Source organism: Arvicanthis niloticus, chromosome 25, assembly GCF_011762505.2.
Source record: "Arvicanthis niloticus isolate mArvNil1 chromosome 25, mArvNil1.pat.X, whole genome shotgun sequence".
NCBI classification, from domain to species: Eukaryota; Metazoa; Chordata; class Mammalia; order Rodentia; family Muridae; genus Arvicanthis; species Arvicanthis niloticus.
In genome coordinates this window covers 20,152,707-20,177,112 of record NC_133433.1, presented here as the reverse complement: position 1 = coordinate 20,177,112, position 24,406 = coordinate 20,152,707, and the positions used below count along the sequence as shown (strand labels likewise).

The window sequence follows — 24,406 nt, the reverse complement described above, 5'->3', positions numbered from 1 at the left end:
AATGTGTTATGAAACATATATTCTAATAAGAAAAACTGGAAACCTAAGAAAGTTTTTAAATCTTTTTATTCCTCTATTTGTATTTCCGAGACTACCACACACCTAAAAATCGATTGGAGCTGTCAAGATGGGTTTGTGGGTAGCATCTGCCATGCAAACTGGACACTTTAAACTCTAGCTTCAGAACCCACAGAAAGGTGAAAGGAGAGAGCCAAATCTATAAAATTATCCCCAAAACGTAAGAAACTACCATGGTCCTGAGCTCTGGTGCGCTCAGAACTTCAGAGACGATCCTGAAGTAGATTTGTAGCAGCCTCAGGTACTACAGGCAGTTGTCTCAACAACTCAGAAACATTTCTTTCAAGAACTACCCTTTCCCTTTATATGTGACTGTATGAGACCCTTTCACCTTTATATAGTCTCATTCTTTTTATTTTATTTTTTTGTTTTGTTTTGTTTTGTTTTTTCCCGAGACAGGCTTTCTCTGTGTAGCCCTGGCTGTCCTGAAACTCACTTTGTAGACCAGGCTGGCCTCGAACTCAGAAATCCGCCTGCCTCTGCCTCCCAAGTGCTGGGATTAAAGGTGTGTGCCACCACCGCCCGGCTACAGTCTCATTCTTAATGGCTATTTAGCTATAGTAGTTGGCTCAGGCCTTAGGGAAAATGTTACAGTACATTAAATTCACCAGCAGAGTTAGAAGTTTCTTCTCCCTATTTATAGACCAACCCCCGAGTTTCACTAGGAAAGAACCATTTATGGTCACAGGAATCTACTCAGTGTGTGTGTGTGTGTGTGTGTGTGTGTGTGTGTGTGTGCGCGCAAAACTTCAGGTTATCAATGAATCTGAACTACATAAAAGGAGCTTACCTCCGGCAATTTTAAGAAAATCTTCCCCTGTTGCTTTGTAAACCTAAGGGAAAAAGGAGACATTAAAGCAGGTTCTAAACTACCCATCACAAGCTAACAGGCACCTGGAGAGGTCCAGTAGCCGGGCTGTGAGCACATACCTCAATGTACCGGGTCCCCATGTGATGTTTGTGCCTCTGCAGTGCTAGATCTCTGTGCTCCTCACTTACAAATCTAACCAGTGCCTCTCCGTTCCTTCGCCCCTGAGCATTCAGACAAAGTGCTGCACCACCCCTTTGAAAGAAACAAAACAGATGGCAGATGGAGGAGAAACATAGGGGAGAAAGAACAGAAAACCCTGTCCTCCTCTGGAATTGAGCAAAACAAAGAGAAGAAAACCAACTTGGCAATATTGAGTCCTTTGAAGAACCGTGCAATATCTTGATCCGAAGATTGCCAGGGCAGGCCTCGAGCTCTCACCACTGTGTTGTCATCAATAAGTTCCATCTTGCTGCTGTGAACCAAACACAACTTCATGTTGCCTGGTTAATGCATGGCAAGCTGCTTGGCTACACACGAGTCCTGCTAAGGATCACATTGACTTGCAATCCCAACTTCCTCTATATCCTTCAAACCTGTCTGAGGACAGCTCACAAAATCAGTTGTGTCACTATAGAATGATGGCTGGCTGTAGGTCTAATACAGCTAACATATTCAGGAAACCTGAATAGCTCCTTCCTTGCTGTAAGTTCAAAACCATCTCAGATCAATTCACAGAAAGCAAAATTCTCTCGGTACCCTTACAGCCTGACCTAGAAAGAAGAAGAGTTGTCTTGTTTTCACTCCTGTTTGGAGGTGGCATAAATAGCCCAAGGCTGACCCTGAATTTGACAACTTCCTACCCTTACCATCTGAACATGAGTCTGAGCCACCATACTGAGGTCAGGGTGGGTGGAGTGGGACTTCAACTTTTTGAATCCAGCTTGACAGCAAGGATCAGAATAAAGCTACAATTAACCCACACAGGGAATGTGAGCATGTGGTCAGAAGACTATTAAAGTATCTCCCTCATCAACCGGGAGTGTCAGCAAGCACAGGGTGTTTATGGAAACACTTGGGAGTCTCCACGCCTTAGTGAGTCACTTGCAAATCACCCATTATACATTTTGACACCTTTTGATGTTTTGTCTTTCTCTTGTTCATATTTTCAGTAATCTTAGGACATTTTCCTAGTGAGTCACTTTCTCACAACAAAATCAGTGCTAAAGACTCTCCATTGGCAAAGCTGTCCGAGTTTCAATTCATCACCAGATGCCAGACAATCTTACAGAAATTTATGACAGTGACTAACAATCAAGTCCACCTATGATTAAAGGCAACACTTCAGACTCCTCCCTAGATGTCCCTGGCGATGAAGTAGATACTGATAGTGTACACACACACACACACACACACACACACACACACACACACACTTTACCTCATGAACATCAAGAACTTCTTTAAAGACCCATTTATGTTATTTATGTGTATGTACGCACACCTACATGAATCTATGTGCATCATGTGTGTAGGCTGGAGAGCATTCAGTCCCTTGGATCTGGAGTTACAGGCAGTTTTAACTGCCTAGTGTGGGAACAAACCCCAGGTCCTGTGCTTGAGCAGTAAGCAACCTTAATAAATCATTTTTCTATTGCCTGCAGAACTTTCAAGACTTTCCCTTTAGAGAGGGGAGACAGACATGAAGACTAAAGCAGGAATCACAAACTAAACAGAGTTGTCCCTAAGTCAGTGAGTAGTTAAAGATGTCAGCACTTCACTACATTTCAGTCTCACCTATAAGCTTGCTTTAAAGGCGCCTTAACAATAAGAAGTGGTAAACAGGTTTAGTAAAGTTAGGAAAATCTAAGGAGACTTAAATGTCCTAAGTAAGAACAAATCCAAGGCTCAAATGAATAGCGCTCAGCCACTCACCAGGTGCCGCTTTCAAATTTGTAGTTGACTCTCTCTGGATCTGAAAATCTGTGATCTGCAAACAAAGAGTACACAGTCACCGTCTGGCTACTGGACGGCAGAGCTGGGCAACGCAATCGAAGCCAAGAGTGAAGGGATCGAATCCCATTACTGCACGATCACCAGAGATACTCACTGTAGGGCTCGGAGATCATTGCTAAAATTATGTTCCCCATGTCTTCAACCTGGGAGGCTCCGTATCGGGACATGGAGTCATTCTTCTCAAAGTTTAGGTCTGTGGGGCTACATTAAGGAAAACTCCTGGACAGGTTACTCTGCTAGGCAGAATTTAAACTTAAAGGCGGGCTTTATCAATCATAGCATGGCTGGTTCTCAGCAGCCAGGACCACACCCAGAATCCTGCTGCCTCCCTGTCTAAGAAAACTTTGGTTTACTTAGGAAATAGCGAACTCGTAAAAGCTGTGAGCACTTAGTGTCAAACCAAAGCAAGCAACTAATTAGAGCCCTTTATCACTCATTATACATACAAGGCAATGGCCAGAAAACTAAAGACATGGTTGTCCATCAAGACCAGGAGGTATAGCACTTGCAATTCACACCGCGTAACACCAACTGACGTCATTTTCCATGCTTTTCTTCAGAACTTCCCTTCCAGAATAGTTTTACAGCCCTATGGAATACCATATATTCAACAGTAATAAATACAAATCCAAGTTCTCTTACAGAAACTTTTAGAAATAATCCAAGCACTTAGAACCAATGTGTGTTCTGAGATGGTGCCCTCACTGTGTTGCTCAGACTGTGAGGACCCCCCCCCCCCCGGAGGTTCTGAGAACACAGGCACACACCATAACCAACTCCAATGCTCCTTGACCATGTCAGTATTCTTTCTGGGTAAACCACATTTTGTATTATAAAGTATAAAGTTTGTAAATCACAACTATTTTTTTTAAAAAGATACTTAAGTATTTTTAGAATTTGTATTATATTTCATTTACGTGTGTGGCCTTTTGCTCTAAAAACTGGCATTCAGGGTGTGGGAGTGTTCATCCCACAGCCCGTATACGGCAGTGAGGACAGCTTTCAGGAGGTGATTCTCCTTGTCTACCATGTGGCTCCCGAGACTGGACTCAGGTCAGGAGGCCTAGCAGCTGGCCTACCTGCTGAGCCAGCTCACTGGTCCAGAATACATTCTTAACAGCACAATAGGAATCAAAGATAATACCGTGAGAATGCTCCTTTTCTCTGGAGTTTGGAATAAAGGCATTCCCATGTTGGACTTAGTAGAATGCTTGCTGTATAGCAAGCACACTGTTTCCTATCTGATATATTTTTTTAAATTTATTTTATTTATCTGAGTACACTGTAGCCGTTTTCAGTCACACCAGAAGAGTGCATCAGATCCCCTAACAGATGGTTGTGAGTCACCATGTGGTTGTTGGGAATTTAACTTAAGACCTCTGGAAGAGCAGACAATGCTTTTAATTGCTGAGCCATCTCTCCATCTCTGATACTTTTAAAAGTTTAGAAAGTATTTTAAAAAAAAGATGATAAAATCCCTTATGGACTATTTAGGAAGAACACATAACGCAATCATCAGAGTCCAGTCAGTCAGAGTCAATACCACTAACACTTCTTTTTCGTGTCTTTAAAGTCATTTCTCAACCCACAGCCTCCCCACCCCAACCCCCATCCCTGCTTGCTCAGTAGGGACAGTTCCCAGGAAATGACTTCTCCTCACTAAACTTCTGCTTACCTACAGAGCCAAAGCTATGACCACCTCACGCTCTGGCTCTGTGTGAAGACTGAGATAAAAACCTACGACACAAAGCACACATTCAGTAACAGCTTCACTCCTTCAGACACTCTAGTGCCTACTCGAACCCACAATGACCTGAACTGTCATGGACAACCATCTATCTCAAATGGTAGATCAAGTCCACACTCGTGCCTCTGCCTTTCCACTGTCCAGTGAGAAAATAAACGTGGGGGAATTAGAGGGCCGGCTCCAGGAGATGTGCGAGCAGGATGGCGTAAACCTGCCGGGGTCGAAGGCTGTATCATCTGCAGGAGCTACTACTATGCACTTATGAACCCGACATGGAGAAGGACGGCTGCCCTATGACTTTGGGGGAGTCAGAAAGGCTACTGGGATCTTTGAAGAACCAAAGAATGGAAAGCAGCCCACTGCACGAGTCTGGTGTCTCGGGCTCTGCACCTGTTCCACATGTAGGCCACCTAGTTCATTAGGAGGGCAGTGGGGACGAGGCTTCTGTGTAGCGTGTACTGTGTGACTGTCACACAGTCACACAGTATGAGAGCAACATGTTGTTCTCTACCCTCCAGCTATGAAGTCTAAAAAAATAAGGAGCACTGGGGCTGTCTAATAGTCCCAACAGCACCAATGTCACCCAAGCATCATCCTTAGACAGTCTGAGGACAACTGACCAAGTTAACACTGCATAAAGACCAGCATGACAAAATGGTCAAAATGGGAGACATAAAACTCCATTAGCTGACATGTGCGTACCCTTGAAAACCTGGAGAAAAGCGCCTGTTTCCAACGAAGTTGGCATTGTCTCCTCGAAGGATTTATACAATCAGGACAAGGAATAGATTTTAGACCATCTGGTCACTGGTGGTGGACTTCTGACTACAGGGACAGACACAGCAAATGTCAACTACATCCTAGCTTCCCATCCCAAGAGAGATGACCAAGGGATGGGAGACGACCAAGGAGGTTTGGAGAAACAGGTAGTATAAAAGGATATTCTGTTCAAATTAAACATCTTTCTTGTCCACAATAAACTACTCATCTTAATTCCTTCACCAATCTAGCCCAGAGTGACTGGCACCCAGCACCAAAGCCTTTCCTACCTGCTCCAAGCCACAGTCAGCAACTCTGTAAGCTGCATCCTAGGAAACAGCTCTTCACAATTACAGCACAGTTCCTTGGCGTGGACTGCACCATCCTCTGATCTAGTTCACTCATCCTCAAAATTTAGTTCTGTGGATGAACTATTCTGTAGCAATGCTCCAGGAAAAGGAAGATGAAGCCAACGGCGTGTCCTTAGAGTTCTCAGGCCTACAGGGAGCTGCTTCCAACAGGAACAATTCACTGTAGGCATTAGAAGTAAATTCAGGGTGCTGAAGACAAAGGGTGTACAGCTGCTTCCCCAAGGTCTGCTGGGAATACTGTGCAGAGCTGCAGGCTGTCACAGGCTGGGGGTTCTCCTCCCTGAGAGGCCATGAAGGACCAGCTCCACACCCACCCACTTTCATCATGTACACAAAGGCCCTTGACAAAGACTGATCTACAGTTTTCCTTTCATGCACAGGTTTGACATTTGTTTATTTAAGACAAATCTCACTTGTGTAGTTCTGCCTGGTCGGGAACTTGCTATAGATCACACTAACCTTGAACTCTCAATTCCTCTGCCTCCTGAGTGTTGGGATTAAAGATATAAATGAACCATATCCAGCTAGGTTTGGTTGTCTCTCCCTCCCTCCCTCCCTCTCTCTTCCTCTCTTTCCCCCATACTATCTCTCGTGTGTGTGTGTGTGTGTGTGTGTGTGTGTGTGTGTGTTTGACAGTTTGACACAGGGTTTTCCTGTGTAGCCTGGCCATCCTAGAACTAGCTCTGTAGATTAGGCTGGCCTTGAACTCACAGAGATCCTCCTGTCTCTGCTACCCAAGTGCTGGGATTAAAGTTGTATCCCATCAGTACTCAGTGGTTTGATATTTTCTAATCCTACTTCTAATGATTTTAGTCTTTCTTTTTATGTCATAAATAAGCGTATCAAATATATACATATAAATAATTCTCTAGAAGCCAGTGTGAGCTTGAGGTCAGCCTAGTCTACATAGTAAGTTCCAGAACAGCTAGACTACATAGACACTTTACTCAAAAAAAAAAAAAAAAAAAAAAAAAAAAAAAAAAAAAAAAATCTGTATCTATATCTCTCTATATATATATCTCAAATAGGACTATTTAAAGGATTCCCATCAAAATATACATGCACATACATATATGCATGTATATGTGTGTGCATGCTTGTGTATACACATAGGCATGTTTTACTTTGAGCAATATTTTGAGAAAAATATTAAATTTATAGGCATAAGTCAGAGAGAGATCAAAAGTAAAAATGCAAAGTCTCCTTTTTGTGATGAAACAGATTTGCAGCTAAAGAATCATTTTACTAAATTCTCACTTTTAATTAAGAATGTGTCTGTCACTTGCCTGCCTTTGGCTCATGTGGTTCTATATAATACATACCATCGTATTTCCCATGGTGGCACCATAGAGACCAGCAGCTCAAAACTGTAACAACTTTTACAAGTCACTGGACCTGCTACATGCCCAAATCCCATCTTTACACATGTGTACACACACACACACACACTCTTACATATGCTCAATCTGTTTCCTTAGCAGAATTGAACACAAATAATAAAGGGAAGGTGTTTCTTTCTTGTTTCTTGCGCATGTTAGGACTACACTACTGGCGAGTTCTGTCCCCAGCCCTAGGGGTTTTCCTCATGCCTTAGCACCAATACTTTCTTGCATCAAGGTCTATTACGTTTTGGATTACTTGCTGCCACATCTGGTGCAGACGGAGAGAAGGTTCGAGGAGGCTGTGCCTCCTGGTTTACTGCAAGGCTGGTCCTGTAACTTACTCAACTGTGCCCTCAGGCAGCCACAACAGCACAGACAGGTTCAGCCAGTTTTACAAACCAGAAATGCCAGGAGGGAATAAAGAAGAATACAGCCTAGCACGGTGGGAACAAAAACCCACATTTCAGGCTATACTGAACAAAGTCTCCGTCCATAAAGAGGGTGGAATAGGCAGATGAGTCTGTTTCAACGACAGGAACCTTTCCTTTATTGCCACCTCTGGTGAACTAGGCTGAGGGCTTAGCCCCATAAAGCTCATCTCTACTAACTTATGGACTACACTGACAACTGCTTTCCTGACTGCCAGAAAACGGACACACTTCCAATGCATTTACTTTCCACATGTAAACAACCCCTCTTCTGAAGCTTCCGCTTTAGTTTATATCTAAGACAATCACACATAAAACATCAAAGCCCTACTCAAGACTCATCAGAAGGTGGTCTTGTTACTTCTCTATTGTATTTACAATGTAACACAAGTATTAATGTTGCCAGACATTAACACACCAGCAGTACTGAAAAAGAAGTAGCCAACAGCTAGCACACAGCAGTAGTACACCAAGAACCAACATTCCTACACGCATAGGGAGAAGGGTGAAGAAGAAAATAGCAGGCACTGCATAGGCTTTTTCAAAGTAACATATAGAGCTGGAGAGATGGCTCAGAGAGATGGCACTGGTTGCTCTTCAAGGGGAGCAAGGTTCGGTTCCCAGTTCTGACAGGGAGGCTCACAAACTGACTAACTCTAGTCCGAGGAATCACACAAATATAGTAGACAGACACACACACAGATACAGACACACAGACACACACATACACACACACAGACACACACACACACAGACACACGCTTGCGCGCGCACGCACACACACAAAAAATCCATACAGAAAAAAACAAGTCTGGGCTGAAGATATAACTCAGTTGGTAGACGACTTGCCTAGGATGTATGAGGTCATGGATTTATGCCCTGCATAAATGCTACAAAACAAGTTGGAACATTTGGGATGCAGAGGGAAGAGAGTCATAAGGCCTTTCTCCATCACAGAGCACATTTGAGGTCAGCTGGGACTACATGAGACCTTGTCTTTCACACATATACAACTACAAGGATAGATACCATGCCAGGCATTGGTGGCACACACCTTTAATCCCAGGACTCATGAGGCAGAGGCAGCCTAGTCTACAGGCTGAGTTCCAGGACAGCCAGGGCAACAGGGAACAGGGAAACCGTCTCCATTTAAAAAAAAAAAAAAAAAAAAAAAAAGCAATAGCAGCAAACTCTCTTATACCAGAAATATGCTGGGTTCAAATTCTTAGTTTAATTTCATTTACTCTTTCCAAGAAAAAGAAAAATCCCTATGTAACACATCCTGCTTCCTGGAGGCATCAGCACAATGAAGGGCCAGGTAAAGGGATTTCAAACCCACCAGGTGCACCACACACACCCTACAAGCAGTAAGAAGCAAGCAGACACAGGCCAGCACAGCAAGCGGCAGCTCACACCTGAATCACAGCTACTTGGGAGGCAGGAAGTGAAGATTCATGAGGCTATGCTGGCATCATAGTGAAATAATGTCTCAAAAAAAGAAAAAAAGAAAAGAAAAAAAAAAAAGAAACAGGCATATTTAAGAGCTGAAGATACAGAACAGTGACACACTGTTTTTCTGGCCTGCACAAGACCCCAGGATCAGTCCTCAGCACTGCAACAAACAATTAAAGATTTCTTTTGTTTTTGTTTTTGTTTTTTTTTTTTTTTTTTTTGGGGGGGGGTCTATCCCAGATTATCCCAGAACAAAATATCTTTTCCAGGCTGCCCTCAGACTCTCAGGGGCAAAAGGATATTTATATAAAATAAGCAAATTAGGAAAAGACTCCATGAAAACAAAAACTAAGGCCCTTCTTTGATTTAATTTTCCCTTCATTTACAAACAAATTTTGTTGATCAAATCCACCCTCACACTCAACCCAATCCTCTTAACTCCTGTGGTCTCCAGCCTCCCATTCTCATCTGAACTTCATGTTCTGTTTCTCTCTCACATGTTCACATGTATGCTCTTAATCTCATGTGTGTGTATACATATATACATTATGTGTAATATACTTATAACTTATACATAAATGATATATATATATATATGCAATACACATACACACACACCTATACACCTAACTAGTGTTGCTAAAGGGCCTTCTAAACAATTATCTGAGAATTCTCAAACTAATGTTTTCTTTGACCGCACACAGTCCCATGTGACCACATAGCTGAGGATAACCCTGAACTCCTGACTTCTCTGCCTCCACTTCTCTTAGTGTGCGCATCACTACATAAACATCTGGTTTACGCAGTCACAGTGATGAGCATCAGTTATTAAACCCAGGGCTTCCTGAGTGCTAGACAAGCATCTCCCAACTGAGCTACATCAAAAACAAAGTAACGCTTCTAGAATTAAAACAAGTCATACAAAATTCACCAGCGTGCTAGCCAGGAAGCAGCAGTTATTTCTAATTGCTTAACTTATACGGACTGCAAGCCAATGTGTTGGCTCACTTGGTTCACACTGTACGATAGGATGCCAAAGATAACTTCTTCCCCCTCCAGGTAACAGAGCTGTCTACTAGAGCGTGCTTAGCTGTGCACCTGAGGATATTTTAAATCCTTTTCATATGAAGAAGTGCCTACCAGGAGGAACAGTCGGTGCGCTTTCAGCCATCTTTTAAATTGGGTAGTGGCTTGGGTCATTACAATGGTCCGGTTTGACTAAGCATGAAAACCTCATGCAAAAATGAGCTGCAACCACACAGTACTTCACAAAAGAAAAAGACACATGTTAACAAGGCCATAGTTACCCAATCAAACACTTACCTGAAGCTTTCAAAGTTCTCTAGCCACAGTCACACAAGGGTCACAACTTTACATGTAAATAGTTCAAACAGATTTTAAACCAATAAGGAAGTCCATTTTAAAGTTGTTTGCAGCTGTGTTATCTCTTTTGATAATCCCAACAACCTAGGAGGAAACAGGCACTGGATAATGTAGTCACATGTTCCACGGCATTATCCTTTCCAAGTCTTTCCTACTTTAATACAAGGAAACAGAGGCTGACGACTGCCAACAACTTAACTCTAATACACTAGACCCTAGATCTCATGTTTTGTTTTGTTTTCATTTTTAGAGACAGAATTTCTCTGTGTAGCCCTGGCTGTCCTGGAACTCAGAGCTCTGCCTGCCTCTGCCTCCTGAGTGCTGGGATTAAGGGGCGTGCACCACCACGGCCCAGGCTAGAGCTCGGTTTTAAATCACCATGAGACAGCATTTTGTTTTTAACCTATGAGAAAAACAGGTAATGCAATAACATATATACACATCCAAATCATGCACAGCCATCAGGAGGCAGCAAAGAACATGGCCAACCAGTATGAGCCTGCAGACCACACTTTAGCACTGAGTAAAGACTTACCGTTTTACTATTACCTTATGACTGAAAGGTTTACCTGCTATAAGCTCAGAGAAGCACCACAGTACAAAAGCGGGGAAGGTTCTTCAGAAGAAGCAGAACATACTTAAGTAGACAAGTGATCATAATTATATAATGTGGTAGGTATGGTGGTGCACGACTAACCCCAGCACTGGGAAGGCAGATACAAGCAGATCTCTGTGAGTTCTAGGCTAGCCTGCTCTATATTCTAGGCTAGCCAACTATACAGTAAGTCCTCATTTCAAAAAAAAAAAAAAAAAAAAAAAATTCTTTCTCAAAATAAGGAGGATATTTGTGTCTGACAGATCAGAGTCTCTCACTTAGGATAAACTTCTATGTCGCTGTGTTGGGCATAGTGGCACAAGCCCTTAGTTCCAGTGTTCAGGAGCCAGAGGCAGGTGGATCATTGAGTTTGAGGACATCCTGGGCTACGCAACAGGTTCTAGGACAGCCAGGGCTATACAGAAAAACTGTTTTGAACTGTTCCCTCTAAAACCGTACCTTTCAGTTTCTCTGGTTATGCAATGGGGCAACGCCCTTTTAGTGGCTTCTGTGAGGCTACTAGAGCAATAGGTAACCGACTTTTGCTATTTTCTTGTGTATGGATGTGAATGCTGGGCTCTCAAACCAGGACCTTGCAAAGGCTAAGTACACACCCTGTCACTAAGTCTTACTCTGGCACTGAATGGCCTTTCTTCTACACGCTCATTACATTAGACTATCAAAAGCAAATCTTTAATAACGGTTTGGCAATAGACGTAAACATGCGTCGCTGCACATCTTCACTGGTGAGAACAAGTCAGTAAACAAGAGGCACCGTGGAGCAGACGCAGCCATCTCTGCGAGTCTGAGGCAAGTCTGCACTACCTGTGAGTTCCACGACAGCCAGGGCTACAGACATATGTGTCTTAAACAACATTTGTCAAAAACAACAACAACAACAAAAAAAGCAAAACAAAACAATCAGAAAGTTTCAGAAGTTAAAAGGAAATAATTCAATTTCAGGATTTTAAAAAAAAAAAGCAGCTATTCTATATTTTAGTAAGTAAATAAAAACCATTTATATAAATGGCTCTGTAATCAAAACGTAGAAAATAGTTACTATTAATTTCTCCAAGGAATCTAGTATAATTTCCTTAAAAACAAACAAACAAAAAAAAAACCCATAAAGACAAGCTCCACCCCCATCATCCTCTCCCCACGTCACCTGATTGAATGCCTTGCAATGCACAGTTCACCTGACAGATAAGGCCTTTCCAGGCAGCATTGTGTAACTTACACATGGCTAGCACACCTGCAGCTGGAATTACTCTGAGAGCCTACACCAAGACTAGTTTCAGAGCAGACTGGGAGAAGCATCACTCACACATTCCCCCCACCCCAACCCCAAGGAACTGGAGCAGCAGTCACACAGTCCCTAACCCCTCCTTTCCTCACAGCAGCCAACCATTCTCCTGTACAGAGCATGGTAGAGACCACAAAGCTTTCATTTAGGAACACAAAGCCAGGTACACTTAGCTCCCACAAAGGCAAACCTACAGAGTGGCAGGCCCTCAAGACCCAGTTACAAAACTTCACCAGTACCTTTAGTTTCCTTCTCCACCATAAAATGCAAACATCGGGGGCAGGGCGGGGGCAGGGCTGGATGCTAAAAGACTTGCACAGAAAGTGATAGCATTCTCATTTTTTCCATCTTCCATAAGTACCTTGAAAAACCACACACTCAAGCTCTACAAAGTCGGTGCTTTCTCTACCAAAACCAAAAAAAAACAACCCTGTCACACACAAAATTGCATGAAGACAAAGCAATTACAGTTGTACTGTACAATCCAGTAATCACAATTCTCGGTACTTAGCCCAAATGAATTAAAAAATTTATGTCTCCCCACAATCATGTACAATGAGCAACTTTATTCATAACTGCCACAAGTGGGTATCAAAGTTTTCAGTAGGAGAGTGAACGAACTGTGGTATATCCAGACAATATTATGCATCACACCAAAAGGAGATGACCTAGCCAGGTGGTGATCACCCATGCCATTAGTCCCACACTTGGGAGGCAGGAGAATCTCTGTGAGCTCAAGCCTAGCCTGGTCTACACAGAGAGTTCCAAGACAAGTAGGGCTATACAGAGAAACCCTGTCTCAAAAACCAGAAACAAAAGAGGAAGGGGAAAAGGGCTGAACTATTAAGCCATGAAGATAAATATAAGGACCTGAGACAAGTATAATTGGGTTTAAAAAGCCAATTTGAAGAGATTATTGCTATTTTATTCTGACTACCTGACAACAAGACGTTCTGGAACAGTCAAAAGCACAGGGACAGGAAATCACCCTGTACTTCACTTCTGATGAGATAGTGGGGGGCACATCATCAAATGTGCGAAAGCCTGAGGATGCCCAACACCAGGAGTGACCTCTAATGTAAACTGAGGGTAACAGAGCAAAGAAGTCCAGTTTTAACTAACCATACAGACGCCAAATGGACACTGAGGGAGGGGTGGGGATGCCATGGAAAATCTGTACTTTCTGCTCAATTTGCTCTGATCTAAAATTATTCTAAAAATAAAAAATTAAAAAAGATCAGTGGCTGGATGTGATGGCTCGTACACATAACCTGGGCACCCAAAGGGAAGAGGTGGGGACATGATTGCCTTAGTTCCCAGCAAGCCTACAAACTACAGAGCAAGTCCTCACTTCAAAATGAAACAAAAAACAGTGCCAGAAATTTACATTTTAATTGGATATAAAGTCAAGAAATATTCCTACCACATACCACAGCCACTGGCGTTCCAAACAAATCCACATCACTACACTTGCATTTTTAAAAAAACAGAAAACAAAAAAACAGGCTGGGCAGGGAGGTGCACACCTACAATCCTGGCACTTACGAGTGGGAGCAGGCGATCAGGAGATCACCCTTGATGATATAGCAAGTTGTAGGTCAGCTTGGACTATGTGAAACTGTCTCAAAAAACTAGTAAGATTTAAGAATAAAAATACAACTATTTGTACAGTAAGAAAGTTTTTAAAACTATGTCAACCTGCACACTCTGTTACTAGTGGGACAGACAAGCTCACTCTATCATCTGGCGAAACCATCAAATGTGTTTACCGACTATCTTCATGTTTCCAGATTCAGGGTCATTTCCACATTAACAAGGTATTAACAAGTGGTTTCGGAGCACAGCTCATCAGCTCACACATGCTCAGACAGACGGACATGGCCGATACTCAGAGTCAGTACATTTCCTTTGACCTCTGAGGTTAGTTTGGCAGCCTGGTCAGGGAAATATCAGTTCCTCTGAACAGAAAGATTGATTATAACAGCAGAAATGAAAATAAAAGCCTGTGCTAAAATGGGCCAATAGCATTTCTAAAGTAGCAAAGGGAAAAAAACAAACATTAATCAAAACATTTAAAGTTAGAATCCATTTTTTTTGTTTGCTGTTTAAAGGTGGGGAACAGCCCAGGCTGGCCTGAAACTTGCTAGTTCACTGACGATCACTTGGACCCTCTGGCTCTCTGCAGCTACTTGCCCAGTGTTGGGATTATGATCCAACCCTGAGCCCAATCTCCAATAGGCATTCTACCAATGGAGCTCCGCCTCCAATCTCCAAACAAGTTACATTTTAAGAAACAAAAAATTCTGTCTTTGGTGGAGCAGTGGTGGCCCACGCCTTTAATCCCAGCACTTGGGGGGCAGAGGCAGGTGGATTTCTGAGTTCGAGGCCAGCCTGGTCTACAGAGTGAGTTCCAGGACAGCCAGAGCTACACAGAGAAACCCTGTCTGGAAAAACCAAAAAAAAAAAAAAAAAAAAAAAAAAAAAACCAAAAAAAAAAAAAAAAAAAAAACAAACCTGTCTTTGTTTTTAATTAGATGCATTGCTAAAGGACCCTGAGCTCTACTTCCAATTTCAAGAATAACACATGTAGGAGGAAGTTCAGCTTGACTTGGTCACAATTTATCCACTTACTAGAGACAAATATTTCTGATTTCTATCACCATGCACTTGAAAAGGGGGCTGCCAACATACAATTACAGAAGCAGAGTTAGCAGGAACAGCCGACAAAAGTGCTGCAAATCATGGTACCCCTCCCCAGAGGTCAGCTACTAAAGCATGCTGCAAAGCACAGAACGGAGCAAGGAAGCAGCCCAAGGACCTCAACCCTCACCTCAGCCTCAACCTTACAGAGGCCAAGAGCAACAAGCAACGGAAGGAAGGGATGGTGTATTATGACGATTTCTCTGCACTGTCAACTACCTGAGAAAACTAAAAATGTCTTCACATACATACAGCAACAGACACTTAACCAATATGATGAGAATACCACCCGAACCTAGGGTTACAGATGGTTGTGAGCTGAGAACTGAAGAGCTCTTAACTGCTGAGCCATCTCTCCAGCAGCCCATGACTCCCCTAAAGTGGCTCTCAAGGAGAAACCTAACCCAATTTTCAGCTTCCCTCTGACACACTAATACATGGCTATTTAGTTCCACATTAAAGAGATTTCATAGATGTAAGGCAATAGGTCCTTCATGATACAAAATTTCTAAGCATTAAAACAATTTAACAGGGCTGGAGAAATGGCTCAGCAGTTAAAAGCACTGGCTACTCTTCCAGAGGTCCTGAGTTCAATTCCTACCAACCACATGGAGACTCACAACCATCTGTAATGGGATCCAATGGCCTTTTCTGTGTCTGAAGACAGCTACAGTGTACTCACATACATAAAAAATATAATAAAAAAAAAACCAATTTAACAATATATGAAGCATTCAGTATACTATTTTCATAGCTAAGTAGCACATCCCTTCATCTCAGCACTTGGGAAGCAGAATCAGGTGGGTCTCTGAGATGAGGCCAGCCTGAGCTACATAGTGAGTTCTATCCAAGACAATCAGAACTGCATAGTAAGACCCTGTCTTGAAGAAAAAAAAAAAAAAACAGTAAAAATAAAAATATTATCTTTGTAAGTAAATATGTTCAAAACAAGCTACTGTCTCACAACTTTTTGAGACAGTCACCACTATGTCTGTCACAGTCCCTGTTTTTCCATGCCCTCAAGTACCATACTATATATATATGGTTGGTGTGTGTATATATATATACACATATATATACATATACATATATACATACACACACACACACATATATATATATATGGTATGGGTTGGTATATACTTAATAGGTAAATTTAAAGGGACCCAGTACTTCAGAACAAAATCTTATCTAATGTCAAGAAGGAAAAATACCCAAGACCAGAACAATCAGGCACAAGTAGCTTTGGGATCTGTAGACAAAGTGGAATCTTTGTATTTTATCTAATCTACCAGATATATCTGCATCTTTCTATACACACACACAGGATACACTCACATATTTATCATCAGAAATGCAAACATCTAACATAAATAAACATAAGATCATGTTCTGCTCAAGTCCAGTAAGTCAGTGACTAAAATATTGTTACTTCTTCCTCACACCGTGTATTGACACATTTGGACAGAACAATTTGATCCACACACTGAAAATGTAAAGCGTTTTTCTTAAGCCAGATACAGTGGCTAACACCTTCAATTCCAGCACTAGGGAGGTCTGAGGCAGAGGGACATCCGTACATTTGAAGGCAGCCTCCTTCCTCTATATAACAAGATCCAGGTCATAACAAGTTCTGTCACCAAAACTTAAAAAACAAAAAAAAGGAAAGAAGAACGGTGTCGGGGTAGGAAGCATTCTTAAATGAACTTAAAGGATACTCTCTGCCATCGCTGCAACATCCAGCTTGTCGATATCAGGAGAGCCGGGGCAACATTTCTTGAATTCTTTTCGAAGATCGAAAAAGGAATAGAAGCATTCAGGTAGTAATACATTCTGAGGGAGGATAAAGTAGAGGTTGTTAACTAGGTGAATCTGGTCTGTATGTCTCTAAGTAACTAGGAACCTAAGAGTGGAATATAGGTAACATTTTACAATTGTTAGAAATATTATATTCAATGTGGACTGGCTTTATTTTTAATCCTCGGCCACAATATTGCATTAGATCCTAAGCAGTTTCACAAAAGTCATCTCATTTTAACAGAACGGGTAACAATGTTCATGGTCACTGTGCCTTCCGATCAAACCATTTTGTGTTTTATGTATATGTTTCTATTCGTCTGCAGGTGCACCAGATGTGTGTGGGTTCTCACAAAAGCCAGAAGCCTCTGATCAAAAGCTGCAGGAACTGTGGGCTGCCAGATGTGAGGGCAAGGAACCAATCTGCACCCTCTGCTAACTGCTGACTCCTTCCCCACCTCTTCCTCAAACCCTCCCTGAAGTTGTTACACATCTGGACTACTGTGCTCTTACTCAGGTTGTTACCTTTTCCAGCCATAATCCTTTTAGACCATCTGTGTTTTCAGATATCTGTTTCTACACAGATAAACTTAGACTAAGACGAAATGTAAGATTTTGTAGTTCTAACTACTGTTGAATCCCAGTAATATGTATATTTGATATTAAATAAGTTAGAGAACAATAGTACCTACTTTTTTGAAAAAGATTAGTTTTGTGCCAAATTATAGGTCCATATTGGTTTTTTGCTCATTATTCTGGCTATACCTGAAAAGTCACATTGTATTTTAAAAGTAAGCATCATAAGGTTGGAGAAAGAACTCAGTGGTTAAGAGCACTTGTTCAATTCTGAGCATCCACACGTCAGCTCATGATCACCTGTAACTGCAGCCCCAGGGAGTCTGATACCTACTTCCGACCTCCACAGCATGCATACGCATAGTACACGTAATCCACACAGGCAAAACACCAATACATAAGAAAAATAGATATAAATCTTAAAAAGAAAAAACAAACAAAACCCCACAGGCTGGTAAGGTAGCTCAGTGGGTAAAGCACTCACTGCTTCAACCTGATGACTTCAGTTTGATCCCTGAAACCAATATAACAGTGGAAGGAGAAAAAGGACACAACTATCCCGACCTCAACATACACAATGTGCACACTAGCACCAGACACATGCAGTTATTAAAAAAAAAAAAAAAATCCTAAAACAAGAAGGTATCACGACAACCAGACAAGGAAGAAACTGATTAGAACTCTGCAGGCAGAGAGAGGCTGGAGAGCTGGGAGCCCATGGCCAGACAGAGTTACACACGGAGACTGTCTCAAGAGTAGCTTAGTGGTAGAGAGCCTGCCTAGCGTGTGCAGGCTCTAGGTGTTCAGGTCCTAGCAACAGACCAAAAGGAAAAGGTGCTTTTAAGTTAAAGCAAAAGAGAAGTAGTTACCATTCACAGCTCTGAACACCACTTCTGGCTAGTAAAGATCATTGCACAAATAAATACTACAGCATTGGTTTGGGGGTTTTTGTTTATGTTTTTGTTTTCTTAAAAGTTTCCTTGTACCCAGGCTGACCAAGCCTTGAACTTTTTTTTTTTTTAAGGTTTTTTGAGACAGGGTATCTTTCCATAGCCGTACAACTAGGCTGGCCTCAAACTCCGGAGATCTATCTGCCTCTGTCTCCTGAGTGCTGGAACTAAAGGTATGTGCCACCACACAATGCTAAGCCTTGAACTTCCTGATTCTCACCCCCTGGCACTACCCTTAAATGTGCCCTCACACCAAGCTTTATGCAGGCTGGGGGCTGAACCCAGGATACCAGGCAAATACTCTAAATCCTCAGCTCCAAAAGGTAATTCTTGGCTTCTACTTTCTGCTTGGAGTATAGTATGACCCTAGATTGCCTTTGAACTCAGCCACATAAACTCATCCTGGCTCACCTTCCTAAGTGCTGGTATTACAGGCAAAGATCACCATTCTTGTGTAAAAATAGTTTTGAAAAGACAGAATTTAGGGTTTTTTCCTTTTTTTTTTTTTTTTAACATTACTTGGTGGGTGGAGTACACACATGCCACTGAACGAATGTAGCGGTCACAGGACTACCTGGGAAAGTCAGGGTCTTTCCGCCTACCATGTGGGTCTTGGGACTCAACTCCATCTAGTTAGCAGGCAAACATTTTTACCTGCTGAGCCTTTTCTAGCTCTAGATGTTTTTAAAAAATTCAAAATAGTTTGTGTTTATTAACTTGAAATTTCAGTTTACTTTTTTTAAAAAGGAAATATGTCTTTTTTTAATTTTTAAAAATTTTATTTGTGAAAACTTTTCCTTCATGTATGTATGTACAACATAGCTTGGTGCCCAGAGGTTGTAAGCAGGCATTGAATCCTGTAGAACTGGAATTATATATATTTAAGAAAATACAGAATCAAATATATGGCTGTGAGCCACCATGTGGTTGTGCTGGGGACCAAACTCAGGTCCTTTTCAAGAGCAGCAAGTGCTCTTAACTGCTGAGCTCTCTCCAGTCAGGAAATACACGTTCTTAATGTTTGCTAAACATACAATAATATATTCTTTAGTGGATTCTATTCAATATGATTTTCTCAACTTGTATCTGAAAACAGAATTATCAAACCTTGGTAACAGCTCTGAAGAACTACATAAACCTGAGTCCCCACAATACCCTATGCTCATGATAATCTATAGCAATAATCCACACAATAGGAAAACAGTTTAAATCACTATTCCCATTTAAAATATTTAGCGCGTTTTTTAAATAAATATATTGACATCACACTAAATTATACAGCAAACTAACAGGTTTGTATAGTATAAATGCTGCTTGCAAAAACAATGCTTCCCTACGTAAATCTGGAGAATATATAATATGCTAAAGCCAGGGGAAACTTTGTGAGTTATTTTCTTTCATGTTTTACCATTTTGTACATAAAATGAACACACACACACATATATAAAGTTTTTATTATGCTATTTCTTTTAGATTTTTATATTTAATTTATCTTACTAAAAATGGCTCAGAAAACTACCTTAATTTTTCTCTAGAAGTTTTCTCGAATGCAGTGCAATCCTTCCAAAAAAAAAATAGAAGAAACTGTGTAGGGAACAGTGGCCCTTACCAGTAACCCAGCACTTGAAAAACTAAAGCAGGTGGCTCTTGAGTAAGTGGTCATCCTTAGATATAGAGAGTAGAAAGGCTAGCCTGGGCTATAAGACCATCTCAAACAATTGGGAGGGATAAACAAAAGTAAAAAGCTATTTACCTCTTGCCAATAGTGAAAGAAGGAATTAATTCTTGGCCCTTCCTTTATGACTTGGGGGTTGGAAGGGACTCCTTTGTACTTCTGACTAAATGACATAGTTACCAGTATACCTAATTCAGCGACATCAACTGGTTACTAAGATTCCTATAAAAGCAGTGATGGACCTTCAAGGTGGAGGATCTGGAGATTCTCCTGCAGACACTTTCCAAATGATTGTATGTTTAACTTACCAGCTTTTCCTGCTTTAGAGAATGAAGGCAAAGACAAGCAGCAGTGACTGAACCTGCTGTCTGTTCTACCTGCCAACTTTCTCAGCCTCACACAGTGCCCTGAAATTGGCCTATCTTTCCGACCTCTGTGCCTGCCTACTGTGGTGCACAACACAACTGATCTGAATTGTTAATAGGAAGTACATTAGCACGCTGGCTTCACTGAGTGAGCTGTCTATGCTCCACATTGTCCTTCAGAGATATTCTTCCCAGGAAGAGAATAATAGGAGAACCAAAAAAATTGCATAATTTTTTTCTACATGAGAAAAGTTAGTAAAATGACTCCACTGATACCAGGTGTCAGTGCACCCCTGTAATCTCAGCAAAGATGAGGCAGGAACATCCTGAATCTGAGGCTAGCCTGGGCTCCATAGTGAAACCTTGTCTCAAAAATTCACACATATACAAAAGTAAGAATTTTAAAATTCGGTTTTGAACATTTACTTCCAATCCAAGGGAAATGTTCTAAAAGGTTACATCTGTTGGTAATTGTTACCAAGCAGTTTTAAAAATATTTAGATGTTCAGAAGGGTTTTTTTACTCTTTGAAGGATAAAGCATTTCACATTAAGGAAATTATCACAATGCAGTAAAAATACCAGTCTTTTCTACTTTAAGTGACAAAAACTCAAACTTTTTATTAGCTTTGGAAAATAGAGGAGGATGTGGAGCTGGAAACAAAGAAAATGTTTTAAGTCTCCAAAGGATACCTATAAATTACTATTGTCCCAGACATCTCCATGAATTGTGTTAACTCTGCTTAAGCTCTGACACTAAGCTACACATCTGCAGTTTCTTCACGTGCAAGTACAGCAACATCGAGTACAGCAACATCGAGGTCACTAAGGCTCTGTAACCGTTACCATCCTTTTGATTCAGAACATTTTAATATTTCCAAAAATCTGGACTTCTTTAAAAGTGGGATAATTTGAATGAAAGTACACCTGTCCTTCCAGAAGCCAGAACAGAGTGATTTTGTTTTTCTCAGAGAGCATCCGATTTTCCAGAACCCAGTACTCTTACCTTCTTGGAAGCCTCGGGATGCAAGATCTGCCTGATGTGAAGCTGCCCGTCAGTACACAGACAGAAGGAAGTCCCTACCCCAATGTTCAGTTCATTGCTCACTGACTGGTTAAACTGCAAGAACAAGAGACACACATGAGGGATGAAACGAAAACAGAATTTACAAGCGTACCAAAGTCGCCCAACTTGAAAATAACCAAAGAAAAGTCGTCCTGAAGCAGGACACAGGCTTTATCACAAAGAATCCTTTACCCAGAAACCTTCCCTTTTCACCTAGGCAATGGGGCTTTCCAACCAATCTGCCGGTTTTGTTGGGGAGTTGATGTCACTTCCTAGCAGCCCCGATATTCAGGATGAGACTAATCAGGTCACTTTTAACAGGTTGCCTACAGATTACATCATTTTATAGTGTTACTTTTTCAGTGTTTGGATGTTTAAGGAGTCCATATCCGATAAACAATCGGGGTAATGAATAAGCAGAATTCTGTAAGGCCGCTATCAGCTTTCTTAGAAAATACTCCAGAAATAATGTATTCCTTTAATTGGAAACCGGTGTGCTAAGGCAGAGCAGCCAGGAGAAGGGAGAGCACACTGTGCAGCACAGGTGTTAAGACCCGCCCTATTCCGGATTCCAGCAACCGTCAGCACCCAAAGCAGTCAGTTTTTAGGTCACCTCAATTTCAATAGGGGATCCCGCCAGGTCCACGGTGACCCAATAAACAGTGCCACAGGTCTGTACTTGCAACCCCTCCTTCGGGTCCCAATCAAGGCACTAAAGAAGTAATGAGGAAACGAAGCTTGGAAATTGAAACTTCTGCCAAAATCAGGCGGGCACTCAGGTGCAAACCACACTACAGCCAGGGCTAGCACATGTGCGGGATGCTTGAGGGTCTACACCTCTATCTACCACTGCGCCTCCAACCCAGAGGCTGGGCTACAAACCCAGACCCCGTAGGCTTAGCGCTGCTGGAGCTGGCACTGAAACTTCGCCGGGCGACTCGTGGGGTAATCCGCAGGCGGCTGATTCTCCCGCCCAAAGAACAACACAGGAGGCAGCAGGAGCTGGAGACCCTGGGGGCCGGGAAGCCAAGCACCGCAGCACCTCCAGAGCAACCCTCCCCCGCCCCCAGGCCGGACTCCCACACACAAGGCTGGGAATCTCGCCACCCCGCCCCAGAAACAAGCGGAGACCGCCCCACGAGGGCGTGGAGCCGTAGGGTTGGGTCGGGTCTGGGGGCCAGCTGGATGGGGGTGGGCGGCGAGGCCTGGCCAAAACTGTCACCTGTCGGAGGGCTTGGTCCAGCTGCGGCGCGGAAGACAGATTTTCGGCGTCTATTTTAGTTTCTTCTTTACAATCCTCTGTCAGTTCCAACTGATCCGGTCTAACGAGTACTTCGTGCAGCTGTCCCACCTCGGGGGTTAAGGGGTGGAAAATAAGGGGTCAGTTTCCCCCCTTTTTCAATGTGGAAATCCTTACTCCTCCCCGGCTTTCCCTGGACGGCTCGAGGCTCTACAGGCACCTAACAGCAGAATCAAAGCTCTCTAGACGCCCAGGGATCTGGTCGCCCCACCCCCACCCTACCCGGATCAAGTGGCCCAGGCCAAGGAGGGGACCCCAGCGCCCCGGGAACCACCAGCTTGGCATAGGCATTCAACGACCCGCAGAGAACGCGGCTCGGCAGCGCGGGGGCCATGAGACCTGGCCCAGGTTTCGGAAGACTTAAATGGCTCCAAGGTGGTTGGCCAACAGATTTGGTTCTGCTATGGATTCTCTAGGCCTCGGGGCCCCGCTTCATAAGCGTGCAACCACTTTAAAAAAAGAAAAAAAAAAAAAAAAACCAACCACCCTTTCTCCAACTTCTACGATAAAGTCGTTGCCCCACTCCTCGTTTGAACCAGAACATGGGGAAATACCTTCTTGTTGGCCAAATCCACGACTTTCCATAACAGCAGGATCAGCTCCTTCTCATCCGAACCCAGCTTGGCTCCGGTGGCCCCAGCAGTGATCCCAAAAAGCACCACCAAGTAATCCGGAGACGCCGTCATGACGGTAGGTGGGAAGGGGGAGGAGGGGGGTCGGGAGGCGGCGAGGTGGGGTTGGAAGTGAGAACGAGAAAACCTGTGCTAAAACCCTCTTCCAAGAGAAAAAGAAAGCGCCCACCCCCCTCCTCGAGGCCGCCAGGGCAAAAGGCGGTAACCTGCCACCCAAGCCCACACCTGGCCGGCGCTCCACACCCTGGGCAGGAAGGGGGGTGGAAGGAGGGAGCAGCAGGCCTGCCCTTTTTGTATCCAATTGCCCGTGCGTCTAAGAAAAAAAAAAAAAAACCCCAGGAGCCGGGCTGCACCCCCGGGAGGCGCGCGCAATGGCTGAAAGCTTTTCTGTTTTGGGATGTGGCTCTACCTGCCCGCCCCCTTTCCCCCTCCCCCACGTGGTGCAGGTAAGAGACACCTGGCGGCGCCCGCCCATTGGCTCCTTCAAACCACGACGTGGCAGCGGTGGGGGGGAGCCGGGGGGGGGAGAGGGCGGGAGACAAAGGCTGGATGAATGGGGAAGCAAGGACTGGAGGGAAGGAAAGGGGCGGGGAAGAGCTACTTGTCACCCTGAGGGTAGCCACGGCCAGACCAAGGGGAGGGGGCCGCGACGGCGGGAAGGGTCCCTGCCCGAGGACGCAGAGTCGAGGGCTTTGGAGGGTTGGCTTGGCCGTGGGGGAGTGGGGGAGATGCTGAGGGGGTCGCGCGAAAGGCCAAGGCGCCTAGAGGTAAAAGAAGGCCAGAGGTGAGGCCCAGGGCGCGGCGCCTGGGAGGGACCGGTCTACGGCTGCCCGAGAAGCTGGTGCGGGCAATTGCGGAACCCGGCACAGCCGCTCATGAGCCCAGCACGCCTTTCTGTGCAAACAGCCGGAGGAAGGTGCCCTGCCCGCCCTTCCCATCACGGCCACTCACGGCGCGGGAGGCTGGCATTCGCTCTCTCCACGTCGGGGCGACCCTCCGCCCCCCACCCCCGAGCCGCAGAGCCC

At 43.5% G+C, this 24,406-nt stretch overlaps 1 protein-coding gene across 5 annotated transcripts in view; it reads right to left on the bottom strand.

Annotated features, from left to right (window-relative positions):
* Esrp1 (epithelial splicing regulatory protein 1) overlaps positions 1-23,735 on the bottom strand; it is a 54,613-nt gene extending 30,878 nt beyond the window's left edge. For 2 of the 5 annotated variants that reach the window (XM_076924180.1, XM_076924183.1), the window contains exons 1-9: positions 23,304-23,730; positions 22,672-22,800; positions 21,390-21,503; positions 16,741-16,855; positions 2,997-3,095; positions 2,822-2,876; positions 1,251-1,361; positions 1,009-1,141; positions 869-911 (exon numbers count right to left, since the gene is read on the bottom strand). In XM_076924180.1, the coding sequence (XP_076780295.1) occupies positions 869-911; positions 1,009-1,141; positions 1,251-1,361; positions 2,822-2,876; positions 2,997-3,095; positions 16,741-16,855; positions 21,390-21,503; positions 22,672-22,800; positions 23,304-23,435 (931 nt within the window). In that variant the 5' untranslated portion in view covers positions 23,436-23,730. Of the gene's footprint in view, positions 1-868; positions 912-1,008; positions 1,142-1,250; positions 1,362-2,821; positions 2,877-2,996; positions 3,096-16,740; positions 16,856-21,389; positions 21,504-22,671; positions 22,801-23,303 lie in introns of all 5 variants that reach the window. The other 3 variants (XM_076924181.1, XM_076924182.1, XM_076924184.1) reach the window with 3 other exon arrangements.
* Positions 23,736-24,406: the final 671 nt, after the last annotated feature.